General features: G+C 51.5%; 2 protein-coding genes across 4 annotated transcripts in view; both read left to right on the top strand.

The window, feature by feature from the left end:
• The window catches only part of TRIP4 (thyroid hormone receptor interactor 4), a 62,778-nt gene extending 54,612 nt beyond the window's left edge, over positions 1-8,166 (top strand). The window contains exon 13 of the mRNA XM_007532346.3: positions 7,887-8,166. Coding sequence (XP_007532408.1) covers positions 7,887-7,954 — 68 coding nt within the window. The 3' untranslated portion in view covers positions 7,955-8,166. The remainder of the gene's footprint in view (positions 1-7,886) is intronic.
• Positions 8,167-13,304: 5,138 nt separating this feature from the next.
• ZNF609 (zinc finger protein 609) overlaps positions 13,305-14,947 on the top strand; it is a 174,952-nt gene continuing 173,309 nt past the window's right edge. Inside the window, exon 1 of one of the 3 annotated variants that reach the window (XM_060174321.1) lies at positions 13,305-13,414. The gene's annotated coding sequence lies outside the window, so the exon portion shown is untranslated. The remainder of the gene's footprint in view (positions 13,415-14,947) is intronic. The other 2 variants (XM_060174322.1, XM_060174320.1) reach the window with 2 other exon arrangements.

Below are 14,947 nucleotides of genomic sequence, written 5' to 3'. Positions count from 1 at the left end.
GGAGAGAGGAGGATAGAAAGACAGACACCTGTCGGTTGGGGCCAGGTGTCGGGCTGTGCTGCGGAGAAGAGAGTGAGAGGAAGTCTGGAGGAAGTGAGGTGCACAAATCTTTATTATTGGAAGGGGGGGGTGGCTCAGGCCACGTGGAGTCAGCCTTCAATGGCCGTCCCCACTACCTCACCACCGGGCGAGAGAGAGAGAGAGAGAGAGAGAGAGAGAGAGAGAGGGAGGGAGAGAGCTAGAGAGAGAGAGAGCGCCGAGAGAGCCCAGGGGGGGGGGAGTGAGAGAGCTTTTATTGGTTAACAACCAGGGGTGACGTGTGGGAGCAGGATTGGTTGAAGGGGGCACTGCTAGGATTTCGCGGGGCGTGGTAAAACCTGGGGGCAGAGACTGCATCAGAATAATTCCTCCACATCAGACACCCTGCAGACCTGCTTCACCGCCTGTGAAGTGACTCCCCTGCAGGTGGGGAGCCGGGGGCTTGAACCCGGATCCTTATGCCGGTCCTTGCATTTTGCACCACGTGCACTTAACCTGCTGCACTACCACCCGACTCCCTATATTAAATATTTTATCTTAAAATATATTTAATTTGTTTTATTTTAATGAAGAGAGATAAAAAAAGAGAGAGACCAAGACCAGAGTATTGCTCAGCTCTGGCTTGTGGTGATGCAGGGAATTGAACCTGTGATTTGGGAGCCTCAGGCATGAAAGTCTTTTTGCATAACCATTATGCTATGCCCCTTGCCCTAATTACTGGGTTGTCAGAAAAATCATGATATGTTTTTCTACGCATGACTTTGTAGACAACCCAATATGGATTTTAGTGAGGGGAGGGGAAGGAGAGGAGAGGAGAGGAGAGGGACAAGGCCCTGCCCAATTCTTGCTAATGGTGGTGGTAGCCATTGAACCTGGAACCTCACAGCCTCAGCCACAAAAGCCTGGTGAACCACCATTGAGCTATCTCCCTGACCCAGCTTAATATTTTTCTAATATGCCTTTGCCCCCTTTGTTGCCAGGCTTCTCCAGTCGGTTTCTGTCACTTAGAGAGGCGCTGACGCATCTCACTGGGGGGAGCGGATTTGGCGTGCGTGGTCCTGGGTTTCATCTCCAGCGTAAACTTTTGTTTTAAAGATTTATTTATTTCAAAAAAATTTACATATTTAAGGGGGGAGGGTCACCACAGCACTGTCCCACAACTCATGAAACCTCTTCTTTGCATTGTCCTCCCTTGTGGTACCTGAGGACTTGAACCCAGGTCCTTATGTATGACAAGGTGTACACTCTAGTGGTTGAGCCATCTCCCAACCCCGACATGTCCCCCCACCCCCATTTATTTATTCTTGCTGATACATAACTCAGTTTTGGTTTATAGTGTTGTTGGGTATTGAACCCTGGACCTTCAGAACTCTGGCACAAAAATCTTTTTTTGCATAACCATTATGCTATCTCTGGCCCCAAAATAACAACAGCAACAAGATGTGGAGCCTGGAGATGACTCAGCAGGTAGAGCGTGCGCCTCACCATGCTGGAGGACCCTGTGTTGTTCAAACCCTGGCACCACATGCCCCCAGCACCTGTTGCATTAAGGGTATATGGGCAGCAGTTAGTACACTCTCAGTAGTCCTCACCTGCAGGGGAAAAGCTTCACAGGTTCACAGGTGGTGAAGCAGGGCTGCAGGTGTCTCTCTGTCTCCTCTATCTCCCCTTCTCTCAATTTCTGGCCATCTCTATCAAACAAATAGACTTAAAAAATTAAAAAAAAAATAAAGTAATTGTTTAGGGCTGTAGTATCAAACATCCATGAAGCCTTGGTGCCACATGAGAGAAAGAGAAGGAAGGAAGGAGGGAGGGAGGGAAGGAAGGAAGGAAAGAGAGAGGGAGGGAAGGAAGGAAGGAAAGAAAGGCTAACCAGAATGGGTTGTGTCCTTGTTTCAAGGCTGGAGAGACATTTTGAGACCATAGTTTCTGCCATAATAGACCATTCATGATGACACAGTGCTGGTCAGAAACAGCGGGGAGTGAAAAATGTTTTTAATTAAAAAACAAAACAGGGAGTCGGGTGGTAGCGCAGCGGGTTAAGTGCACGTGGCGCAAAGCACAAGGACCGGCGTAAGGATCCCGGTTCGAGCCCCCGGCTCCCCACCTGCAGCGGAGTCGCTTCACAGGCGGTGAAGCAGGTCTGCAGGTATCTATCTTTCTCTCCCCCTCTCTGTCTTCCCCTCCTCTCTCCATTTCTCTCTGTCCTATCCAGCAACGATGACAACAATAAAAAAATTTAAAAAAAAATAAAACCTATCCACTTTTTATCGATTTGGCCTATGATAAATATAATCTGACTCCCAAACCTGACTGCAGATGTACGTGCTGTTTCTTGTCGGTGTATATATACCTCAAAGTAAATGTTTATATGTTTTCACATATGTCAACTTGAGCTTGTCTAACCTGGGGATAATTGTGTTTCTTGAAATAATTCAGGAAAGAGCAGTGTGCAGTATGACACCACTTTGCTGTGTGCGCCTGCTCAGATCAGGAAAATGCAGAAGGGCCAAGTGAGAAGCAGAAGGCATACGTTGAATGCTTGAGGAGATAAAGGACACCTTTTTGCTGAAGTGAGCTGCATGCTCTGTAAACTCACACAAATGCTGCCCTGTACCCTGTGCAGAGCATATTAACAGCCCTGTGAGTTACAGCAGTCCATGTCAGACACTCCTTTCTCTTTTGGCTTCTCAGCCATCTGTTGCGCATGCGTTTGATCTTCCTTGCTGCACCATGAATAAGGATGTGGTTTAAGATGGAAATACAGTAGGCGCTCAGTGTGGAAACACCAGGCCAGTATAGGGACCCAGCATTACCACTCTGCCTGTCCTGAGCAGGCACTGAGCCTTGTAGTGAAATGTCCAGATGCGAGCCCCGAGAGCCCAGACTGCACTATAACTTGGGGCCTAGTTCAGAGTCCCCATGGCCATGACTGCCCCTCCTTCAGAAAGGCGCGGCTCCTGTCTGCATTTCTTCACACTGCCCAGCCACTGCCATGTGCCGGGCTAGCGTGGGGGTGCCTCTTCTCGGGTGCGTACTCTCTGGGTCGGAGAGAACTTGACCGGAGCCAGCCCGGGCTGCTACTTACTCAGCGTCGTGAGAGAGATGACTCAGGAACAGAGCTGGTGGTGGCCAGGCGATTCGATTCTTTATTGATCAGAGAGCCAAGGCTTTTAAGAGTCAGACCTGGATGTGGCAAGTTGGAAACGGAAATGGCTTGACAGGATTTGGAAAGGGGCGAAGAAAGGCAGAAGGGGCTGGGAAAGGTAGGAACTTCCTTAGCAACTGTTGCGAGGGTTTAACTGGTAGGATAAATCAAGGTAAAACTGAGACCATAACTAAGAAATGCAGCTCCAGGCCTCTGCATCCACGCTGTGACTGCCCGTACTTTGCCAGAGGACTTGGAGGTCATGGAGCATTCTGACCTATCTTTCTTCAGGAGACCAGGAGCTAGCTCCCCAGTAGATTCCACCCTTACTGTGGATAGGGCCCTGGGTTAGGGCTCCAGCATCATAGCACGTGAGGGAGCTTCACAGCTAGTGGACCTGCGTTGTACTTCTCTCCCGCCTCCTCCCCATTTGGATACATACACACACATATGTACTTGTGTATATAGAAAGTGTGTGTGATATATGTGATAAATGTGTGTGATGCATTTTTCATATATACGATGTGGCCCAGGAGCAGTGAGATCACACGCCGGAGACCCTGGCAGAACAACACAACACTATATCTTCTTTCAGCTAGTTATTTGATTAAATCACCTGGCATATGCATAGTACTCAGCACAGGGCTTGGTGTATAAAAAGCACTTAACTGGGGGTTGGGCGGTATACCGTGCAGTGAGTTAAGCGCATATGGTGCAAAGTGCAGGAACCAGCATGAGAATCCCGGTTCAAGCCCCTGGCTCCCCACCTGCAGGGGAGTTGCTTCACAAGCACTGAAGTAGGTCTGCAGGTGTGTCTATCTTTCTCTCCCCCTCTCTGTCTTCCCCTCCTCTCTCCATTTCTCTCTGTCCTATCCAAGAACGACCGACATCAATAACAACAACAATAATAATAATGGTAAACAAGTGCAACAGAAGGGGAAAGGATGACCTCCAGGAGCAGTGGGTTCATGGTGCAGGCGCTGAGCCCCAGCAATAACCTTGGAGGCAAAAAAGTTAAATAAAAGTATAAATAAATAAATAAAAATTTAAAAAGCGCTTAACTGTAATTCTCTCTTTAAAATTTTTCTTTGATTTTTAAATATTTATTCCTTTTTGTTGCCCTTTATTTTTTATCTTTTTATTTGTAGTTATTATTGTTGTCATCATTGTTGGATAGGACAGAGAAAAATGGAGAGAGGAGGGGAAAACGGGGAGAGAAAGACAGACACCTGCAGACCTGCTTCACTGCCTGTGAAACAACTCCCCTGCAGGTGGGGAGCCGGGGGCTCGAACCGGGATCCTTACACCAGTCCTTGTGCTTTGTGCTAATTCTCTCTCTCTCTCTCTCTCTCTCTCTCTCTGTCTTTTGAACTTTTTTAATATATTTTTTATTGCCAATAGGGTTATCACAGGGGCTTGGTGCCAGCACTAGGAGTCCACCACTGCCGATGGCCATTTTTTTCTGTTTGTTTCTTTCTTTCATTTTAGTTGATAGGACAGAAAAATTGAGAGAGGGGAGAGAGAAGGATAGACATAGACCTGCTTCACCACTCTTGAAGGTGGGCAGTGGGGGCTCAAATTAGGGTCCTTGTGAATAGTGAATATAATTTATTGATTTTTCCCCCCTCCTTTCAGCTCACAGTTGTTAAACAAGTTTACAGAAGTTGCATTTTGCTCAAGTATGTTTGCCTCTAGGTCTTCTGCTTTTGTCATTTTGTCAGATCCCAGTTTATGTTCAGGGTGTGTTGCCATGAAGCTAGAAGGGGCCTCTGAGCAGTGAAGAAGGCGAGCAGAGTGATGAGGCTAAGAGCTAGGAGAACTGAACTCTAGACTGGAAGCGGGCCCCGGCTCCTCTAACTTAGTCAGTGCAGCGATCTAGACGCCCGCAGTTCTCTATGGAACTAGAAATTCTGTCCTGTCTTGTCCAGAGCTCCAGTCAGGGTGTTCTAAGCAGTGCTCAAATCCGTGACACCACCATCTTTACAAAGGTTAGTTACGCTTGGGTGTGCTGAGGTCTTCTACTGTGAGCTTCGGAGTAGGCCCTGGAAAGAAAGCAAATACCTTGCAATGTGTAGCATTACCTTCTCTGCTTCAGCCTTTTAGTGAAAGCACGTCTGCTTTCTGCTTGCCTATCTTTTTTTTTTGAAGGGGAATTTTAAAGGAAATTTTGATTTGTTATTAATAGTATGTTACAAGATTGTGTTACACAATTGCGACACAGAGTTCCACACCACACCCACCGCCAGTGTTCTGTGTCCCCATGTTTTTCTTTACTGAAGCTGTTGACACACAAGTACAGTTTCTCCACTCCCTGTGCTAGGTGTCTCCATCTTAGGTCCTTTCCCCTGGGACCTGGTGCCCCCACCCTGTCCTTCTCCCGGATCCCCAGGCTGGGCTGCAGTACCCCGAGCCTGCCCTAGCTTCCTCTTGAGCACCCTGGCTGACCTGCTCACTGGGCACGGAGCTCTTTCCCTGACTTCTCAGCCAGTGGCCCAGGCGTGAATAGACCCCCTAAGCCCCTGGGAGTAGTTGGGACTCCAGAGCACAAGTGTTTTAAAATCAGAGCTTTGTGACTGTCTGAGCGGTATTCAGGGTACCACCCAGTGAGGGGTTCTGAGAAAGCCCAGAAAAGGAAGTGTTACTCCAGAAGCAGGTGTTGTTCTTGAGAGATGATGAGAGAGAAGCCCGAGATAAGGAGACAAGGAAACTCGGCACTTGGAGGCTGTTGTTCTCCTTGTCTGCTTGTGCAAAGGCAGGATATGCGCCACTCCCCTTTAAAAAAAAAAAATTGCGAGAGAGAGTGAGCGAGAGAAACCAGAGCATTATTTTAGCATAAGCAGTGCCTGGGATTGAACTCAGGCCTCATGCTTCCGTGTCCTATACTCTTCCATGGAGTCACCTTCCTAGGCTGCAGAATATGTCCTCTTAAAATACTGAGGGGGCCAGGCAATGGTACAGCTGGCTGAGCACACATGTCACCATGCACAAGGACCCAGGTTCCCTTCCCTCACCTGCAGGGGGGAAGCTTCATGAGCGGTTAAGCTGTGCTGCAGGTATCTTTCTTAGAGTCTCTATCTCCTCCTTCCCTCTCAATTTTTCTGTCTCTATCTAAAATAAAAAGATTTGAGTTTTTGGGTTTTTTTTTTTTTTTTTTTTTTTTGCCTCCAGGGTTATTGCTGGGGCTCAGTGCCTGCACCATGAATCCACTGCTCCTGGAGGCCATTTTCCCCCCTTTTGTTGCCCTTGTTGTTGTAGCCTTGTTGTGGCTATTGTTGTTGTTGATACTGTTTGTTGTTGAATAGAACAGAGAAATGGAGAGAGGAGGGGAAGACAGGGGGGAGAGAAAGACAGACACCTGCAGACCTGCTTCACCGCCTGTGAAGTGACTCCCCTGCAGGTGGGGAGCCGGGGGCTTGAACCGGAATCCTTAGACCGCTGGTCCTTGTGCTTTGCGCCACGTGCGCTTAACCTGCTGCACTACCGCCCGACCCCCAAAAGATTGAGTTTTTAAATTTTTAATTTTTGTGTGTGCGAGTGAGGGAGTGTGTGTTCCATATGAGGGAAGCCAGATGGACTGGGAAGTGGTGCGGTGGGTAGTGTTGAACTTGCAAGCATGAGAGAAGCCAGAGCGCCGCTCCAGATCAGACCAGGAACCTCAGGACACGAGTCCTGAGCTCTGGCTGCTGAGCACTTCTGTGAGCAGCCCGAGTGCCTTGCCCAGGTCCTAGAGCTCATTTATAGTAGACCGAGGTGGGCGAGCCGGAGGCTCCTGACTCCTAGTCCAGTGCTCTCCCTGCACAGGGACTGCTGCCCAGATGCAGGTGCTCAGGGAGGCCCCGTGACTGACACAGGGTTGGGGAGGCTCCTTGTTACACTGGCCGCTGAGGCTGAATGTTCCTCCTTCCATCAGCAGCAGTGCTGTTGGCTGCAGGGAGACATTTTATGGGAGAAAGCCACCCTCGAGCTGGGTCCTACAGCCAGCAGGAACCCTCCTAAGCTGATGGCTCCTGAGGCTGCCCCCACCACCACCACCACAGACCCCACTCTGTCCGGGTCAGAGGTCAGAGACCACATGGGGAAAGGCCCTCACTAGGGTCACCTGGGACAGGAAGGTTGCTTGTTTCCTAACTTGAACACTCGGTAGAGCCTTCCAGCCTGTGACCTCTGCCCTTCTTAGCTGGTGATAGGGGCCCTTTGTGAGCACAGCATTCATGTGGATTCCACTCCACTGTTTGAGGTCACTCGCTCGATTAAGTCCCAGCCTTTCTCACTGCCAGGGCCTCCCGCATTATGCTCCTCCGGTTAACAGGTCAAAGGAGTGGATCTCCCATTGTGTGGAAGGCATGCCTTTGTCAAGTGTGTGTAACCTTTAAAAACTTGCCTTCACATGGGACACCTTACAAAAACATGGTTAATCAGAAATATTAACTTCTTAAGTTCCTCAGGCAAGTGCTCTGTGTGTGTGTGTGTGTGTGTGTGTGTGCACGCACACACACAGAGGCAGGCATTTGTGTCCTGGTAGCGTTCCTACTGCTTCCTCATTCTTCCAGAATGAGCCGCTGAAGTTTGAAATGGTCTGAGGCCTGAAGCAAGATAATTGAATGTGACAGGAACACAGTAAGGAGCAGACCTGGGAGGCCAGGAGAGATTTGCATTGCAAATAAAAAATAATAATGAGACTTCTCTTTCTCTCTTGTAGGGAAACTGGATTCCAAGATCCATCAAGGAGCAAAGAAGGGGTTAATGAAGCAGAAGAAAGCTGTCTGACCCCTGGAGAAAGGGAGCCACCAGGCAGAGTGGGGCTCTGTCCAGAAACCACCCTGCAGCAGGAATCAGAGGCTGGGCGTCAGGCTTGAAGCCCTCAGAATTTCAACTCTTACCAAATGTGTATATTTTTTCTTAAAGAGTGGGGTTCCTACTTTATGTAATGGGCTCAAATCTTTGAATACTTTTATTTATAAAAACCTATTTTAAACACCCGAGGTCTTTGGCATCTTTCTTAGAAAGACACCAGGCAAGGAAGGAACAGGCTTGGGTCTGCAGCCAGGAAAGTTCTCCCTGCCCACTGGTGTTTTGAGGCACTACTTGAATTTTGAAAGTGTTTTTATTTGTTTGTTTTCTTAAGTGACAGCCTGGTAGGAGATCAGGGTGTTTGAAATAGCCTAGACTTAAGACTTAGGGTGGGCCAAAGAGGCTAGTAATGCATCTTCTGCCCCAGTCCAACACCTTAGGAGAACTGTTACTTCAGAGCTGAGTAATCTTCCCTGCTTTTTTTGTTTTTTTTTTTAAAGTAATGACCTGGAGAGGTGCTGGAGGTCCAGCCATTTTGTTCTTGGGTTTGAGGCCACAGGACACTTAGAGCGTAAGCCTGGAAAGAGGAGGGAGGCCACCTGCTCACAGCAGGGACACTGCCCTGTTTATTTTGCTGAGATTGCAAAAGTATCATTTAGATGGAGCAATTAGAAATTGAAAAAAAGAAAACCCTTCAGTAAGTGTATCCAAATTCTGCCCCTTTCTCCCCACCCCAGAAAGGAAGCCCTTTGAACCTCCACACCCCAGGAACCTGTGAGCTTGGGCAAAATTAGAGGCTGATTTGAAACAAGATTTCTACTAGTCAGCCTGGCCTTTCCCTCCCAAGGCTGATCAGAAGAGCTGTTAGAATCTCAGTTGCTGGCCTCATCAGGAAATTTGTGGTCTGAAATGCTGTGTGTTCTGCTTTTTATAAAGCACCACCACCACGTGGGGGGAAGTTGGAGCTCCTCCAACAGTTGTGTGCCTGACTTAGAGACCCTGAGGGGGAAGGAAAAAGTACTGTTAGGAAAAAGATGAATTTTCCCTTTGTTTAATCGCCCATATTCAACATTTCTTTGCACTGAAATGCCTCCGCCGCCGCCGCTCATTCTGCATTGATACACGCAGCGGTCGCACAGCTCAAGGAATTCCCAGGGAAAACCCACACACGTCTTGTTCAGCCGCTGCTGGCCTGTAGCCTCCTCTCGCCCTGTTGGCCTTATCCCGGCAAGGTGGAGAGGACAGCTGATGCTACCTCTAGCAGGAAAAAAAGTCACTTTGGGGCCTCCTGCACCCCAAGTCCTATCAACGGAGGCACACGGAGCTCGCTCTGCGGTTAGTTGGTTATGGAACAGTAGTGATGTGGATTCTGAGTTGGGACTTTTCTGGTCTTCTCGAGACCAAAACGAAAAGTGAAAGGCAAGAGGTGACAAACCTAGAGGTGTGTGTGTGTGTAGAGGGAGAAGTTTATCTGCTCTGTCTACTTGAAAGACAGCCTGAGCAAGTGGAGTCGGCATTGATTTTTCCACCTGGACAGCTGATGCGTGCACGAGGAGCTGCCAGAGTGCAGGTTATGCAAGTGTTTGTGTGCGCCGCGATAAGAGCGTTTACAAGAACTTGACAAGTTTACGGGAACCCGCCTCAGCATCCAGAATATGCCACAGGAACCAAATGGCGGAGGGACTTGAAGACTTCTCCTTTTCACCGTTGGTCCACGACAAACCTGCCTTTTAGTTCACGCCGTGTGGGTAGAAGGCCTCTCTCTCATTTGTGGAGACACTAGGAGAGGAAGTGGGAGAGACATTGGGGGAGATGGCCCTCAGTTGCTCCAGGATGATTAAATAGTGTCATTGAAAGCCCAGGGGGGAAATTCTCAGCAGCCCGAGTCCAAACTTGCTTTAGGACACTCTGCACTGACTGGAACTCTGGGCAGCGTGGCCTGGGGGAAGCCTCACAGATCTGAGCAGACTCTTACTGGCCTAGTCTCTTACATTCCCATTTGGGTGGTTGGATTCCAACGCTTCTCAACTTGCCCAGCACCTGAAGGATTTAGTGTGTTGGGGTTTGTTTTCCCTTTCCTAGACAGGACCCACTCTTAATTATATAAACTCAGAGTGGGATCTGTATCAAACTGGAGACTTTCCCGGTCAGGATTTTAAAGGCTTTGCTTTATAGCCAGATGTCTGGAATGGAGTGAGCTGGTTTTCACTTGCTGTAGTTAATCTGGGGACAGGACTATATGTTCCTACCCTCTTTCCTTTTTCAAGTTTTGGGGTTACAGAAGCCCATTTCTCCCTGTGGAGCAGGTGTGAGAAACTTGAGACTTTAGAGATTATTTTTACAAATCATCCCAAGGTTAGGGCTTTTATGAGTTATAACCCCTGGTCCCTCTCCATTCTGACTCCAGTGTCTCTGATAGCCCATGTACGTGGAATTCTTTCATTTGGGCGCGTATTTCTGATGCCCTTGCTGGAGCTGCTGGCCAAGATGGAGACAGGATGGGAGTTGTTCTTTTGCCTAGCTAGAAAAGACCAGTTGAAAAAGAATGAAAGAAAGAAAGAAAGAAAAGAAGGGGGGAGCCATCTAATTACACTAGAGAAATAATCAGCTCACTTGGGCTTATTGGGCCTGAGGGGAGGAAAGAAAGACTTGTGTTGAAGGAGGTTTTTTCTCCCCCTTGCAATTCAAATAGCAAGTCCACATCTGCTGTTCTCAGCTTCTGTGAATGTGTTTGTTGGGCGGTGATCCATCTCACAGGCTAGAGGCCTGGCATGTGAAGACTTCCCGCCTCCCCTTGTGCAGGGAAGAAAAGACACAGCCACAGTGCTGTCCCCCCTGCACAAAGACACTGACTGGTGTCACCACTGCCTGCCCAGTTGTGCGTGCATGAACAGAGCTGATCATTTCTGTGGGGTGAGCCTGGGTGAACTGTTACAATTCCACACGCCCACTGTGAACGTGGAGAGGCCAGGCAGAAACCCCAGTGTGTGCTGGTGTACTCTCAGCTTGGAGTCAGGTAAATAGGGCCAGAGGAGGGGCTGGGGGGAGGCCTGAGAATCCACAGGCAAATAAATATGTCCCAGGGAGGAAGGGAGATGTTGAAATCGGGGTAAATAAGGTCATTGCAGAAGATCTGAGGAGAGTCCATGATTGGAAATCCCCTAGTGTGTAACCACACGTGGTTATTTAAAATAAATGAAAGTAAAAAATGTTATTGGGGCCAGGAGACAGGTCACACTCGTTACCATGTGTGTAAACCTGGATTTGAGCCTCTGCCCCCACGTGGGAGCACCTGCATGGTGAGGCTTCTATCTCTTAGCCTCCATCTAAAACAAAAAGTGCTGTAAGTAAAGAATCGTGCAGGTACAGAGGCCGAGCAATAACCCTGGCTGGGAAAAAAAATTCTCCAGTCTCATTAGCTTTTTTCAAATGCTCTGCCATATGTGGCAGACTTCTGAATGTGACAATGCAAATATCCGTTTCTGTCCTTATGAAAAGTTCTGTTAGGCATTGCCCATCTGTAAACTTCTGTAAAGGACCAGATGTTTCAGACTCCACAGGTTCCACAGTCTCTGTTCTATTGATTCTACTCTGCTGTTGTAAATAAATCCATAGATAGTATGTAAATGAATGGGTGTGGCTAGGAGCCAATCAGACTTTATTCATAGACACTGAAATTCCAATTTCAGATAAGCTTCATGGCACAAATTACTCCTCAGCTCCTTTGTAAAAACTGTTTTTGGGGCCAGGCGGTGGTGCACCTGGTTGAGCGCACATGTTACAATGCACAAGGACCCAGGTTCGAGTCCCCGGTCCCCACCTGCAGGGGGAAAGCTTCATGAGTGGTGAAGCAGTGCTAGAGGTGTCTCTCTGTCTCTCTCCCTCTCTCCCTCCCCTCCTTCCCTCTTGATTTCTGGTGGTCTCTATCCAGTAAATAATAATAATAATAATAATTTCTTAGCTCACAAAACAAGCTTGGTTTGGACCAGGCAGTGAGTCTGGCTTGTCCCATGGATTTGCAATGCCCAGCCTCTGGCCTGGGAGGAAACAGCAGGTCCAAAGTAAAGGTTCTCTTCTATGCTAGGCATCTCTCCTACTCTCTTTGTGCTTCTAGGCTTTTTTTTTTTTTTTTTTTTAATGTTGACTGCAAACGCTTTACTGTTGTTATTAATGGGAAAGAAAGGTGGCGAGAGAGAAAGAACCAGACATCACTCTGGTACATGTGCTGCTGAGGATGGAACTCATGGCCTCATGCTTGAAAGTCCAGTGCTTTACCCACTGCGCCATCTCTCAGACCACTCCTCTGGCTTTTTACATGCCACGGAAAGCTTGCTGTCACCTGAGTACCGAGTACCCATAGCTCTGTCCCTTGTACTGTCCTAGGACAACTCAAGTATCAGTGGGCCAGACAGGCTTAATGCTCACATGAGCTTGAGTCCCCCTGTGTGTGTAGGAGTGGAGCAGACAGTTAAGAGATCTGACAGTGGTTATCTCGCACTACTAAAGGATTCCTCACGATGAAAGGGAAAGATAAAGACCGCGGGTTTACAGAGATGGCCAAGGACGCAGGAAGGACATCCAGAAGGGGGTGAGGCGTTGGAGAGCCTTGAGAAAGAAGATAAACTTCTGTTTGCCCTGGAAGGAGGTGAAGTCCTAGGTAGGAGGTCACGCAGAGTTGACTTGTTTCGCAAGGGAGAGGAGGGCTGCCTTGAGCAAACAGGGGCTGAATGAATGCCTGCAGTGTGCCTGGCAGCGGGAGAGGCATGGCAGGGCCCTGGCAGAGCCCAGTGGCAGCGGTGCTGAGCACGGTGGGTGGGGTGGGCAGCCCAAGACTCCTTAGACAACCGCAGCCCCCGGGCCAGAGGGCATCCGGGTGGGCAGGGTCACTTGGGAGCCCGGCGTGAGGGGCAGCCCGGCAAGAAGAGAACAAAGGAGAAACCTTAGGGGGGGGGGGGCTGACAGTCGCTGAGCCACGGGAGCAAAACGGCGGCGGTGCCGGGCCCCGGTGGCCACGGCCGTGCAGGCCCCTCGGGGTCCCGGGTGGCGGCGGGCAGCGCCCCAAGCAGGCCGGGCGGCGGGGAGCCTCGTGCCGCCGCCGCCGCCGCCGCCGCCACCGCTGGGCCGCCCCGCTCCGTGCCCGCTGCCGGGTTTTCGCGCCCGCCGGCCCGGCCCCCCGCGCTCCGATCCGCTCCGCTTCGCGGGCTCCGCGCCGGGTTTTGCGGGCGGCCGCCTGGGCCCGGAGCGCGGCGGTGGCGGCGATCGGGGCACCGCGGCCCGGGCTCGGCGGCGGCGGCGGCGGCGGCGGCGGGCGCGGCGGCGGCGGCGGGCGGACGGGCGGGCATGGCGGCGGCGGCACCGGCAGGGGCCCCGTAGCGGCGGCGGCGGCGGGGGCGGCGGGGCCGGGCTGCGGGGCGGCGGCTCCGGGACGGCCGCGCGGTGAGTGGGAGCTTTGTGTGCGGTGGGGCGGGGGCGGGGGCGGGGGCGGGCCGGGGCGGGGCGGGGCGCGGCGGGCGGCGCGGGGGGCGGCGGGGGCGAAGTTCGGGGCGCGGGGTCTGCGGCGGGGCAGCAGGCCGGGAGGCCCGGGGGCGCCCCTTGGTGTGCGCGTGTGTGGGAGGCGCCCTGTGCGTGCAGGGCTGCGGGCTGGGAGTTGGGGGTCCCGGGTGCCGCGGTGGGTGGGGGGCGCCCCGGGGTCCTCGCCCTCAAGATGGAGGGCTCCCCGGGCCTGGCCCCAAGTGTCGTCCCCGCACCCCCGGCGGGGGGCGCAGTCCCGCTGCAGGCCGGGGCGCCCCCTTGCTCCCGCCGGCGTGACCCCGGGTGTCGGGACCCTGCCCCGGTCGCCCCCAGCCGGGGTGCGGGAGGACACGCCTCGGGCCGGTCGCCCCGCGGCTTCTAGGAATCGGGGAGCCCCCAAATTGGTGGGGGACGCCTGCCCAACAAACCAGAGTCGGGGCGCTGGGGGGCAGCCCAGGGGGTCCCCGGCCAGGCCAGGTGCCCAGCACCCCCAGTGTCCCCGCAATGGGGCATCCGGAGTGACTGCCTCCCCCCGCCGCTTTGTCTGGGGGGCTGCGGGGAGGAGGTGACGGCCGCGGCCACACACAATAGTCAGTGTCATTCTCCCCGGAGTTGCCCGGCGCGCCGAGAGGGAGCCCCCCCCCCCAACAGCCGCCTATTGTGTACAAGGCGAAGGTCAGGGGTTCAAATCCCGGCGGAGCCCCGGACTGGGCTCCCGCTCCCAGGCTCCCCGTCCCATTCTTTTTCTTTTTTCTTTTTCCCTTCTTTCCTTCTTTTTTTTTTTTTTTTCTTTTTCCCTTTCTCGCCTCCCAAATTGGACTTTGCCATTGCAGGAGACCAGACAGAAAGCCTTTTTTTTTTTTTTTTTTTGAGGGAGGAACAATGCAGGGCTCACTGGTACACACATTTTTTTCTTTTCCAGCTAGCGGAGGGGGTGCCAGCCATGCGGGGCCTGCCCCTTGTGTTGGCCGGCTGCTGCTAAGTTGTGTGTGTCTGTGCGCGGGCGCGCGGGTGGGGGCGCGGGTATTGTGTCTGAACTCAGCCCCCAAGTCTGGGTGTCTGGGTCAGACCTTCCAGGGAGAGAGGATTCCCTTGGGAGGTTGCCAGTTCCTGCTCGGACCATCTGATTTCATTCTTTTTATAGAGGTGGGAGGCAGACACTTTTTTTTTTTGTCTGTTTATTTCTTTAGGAATCCCTCTGAAAACCAGTTCAGAGAGAGGCAGGCGGGGGCCGGGTCCCTTTTGAAGAGTGGCTTCCTGGCCAGTCACACTTGCACTACAATAACAGAAAGGCTGCAGAATTTGCCTCTGTGGGCGAGAGCCCTGGGAACAGCACAACTTTTCTTCACCTGTAACTGGGATGAGGAAAGGTGACTTGTTCACGGAATGGGAAGTCCAGACCCACTTCTGTGATGGAGAAATGTGCTAAAAAGATGAGCCTCAAGGAAAAAAAAAAAA

The sequence above is a fragment of the Erinaceus europaeus genome, chromosome 16 (assembly GCF_950295315.1).
Source record: "Erinaceus europaeus chromosome 16, mEriEur2.1, whole genome shotgun sequence".
Taxonomy (NCBI): Eukaryota; Metazoa; Chordata; class Mammalia; order Eulipotyphla; family Erinaceidae; genus Erinaceus; species Erinaceus europaeus.
This window is presented reverse-complemented; position numbering and strand designations above follow the sequence as displayed.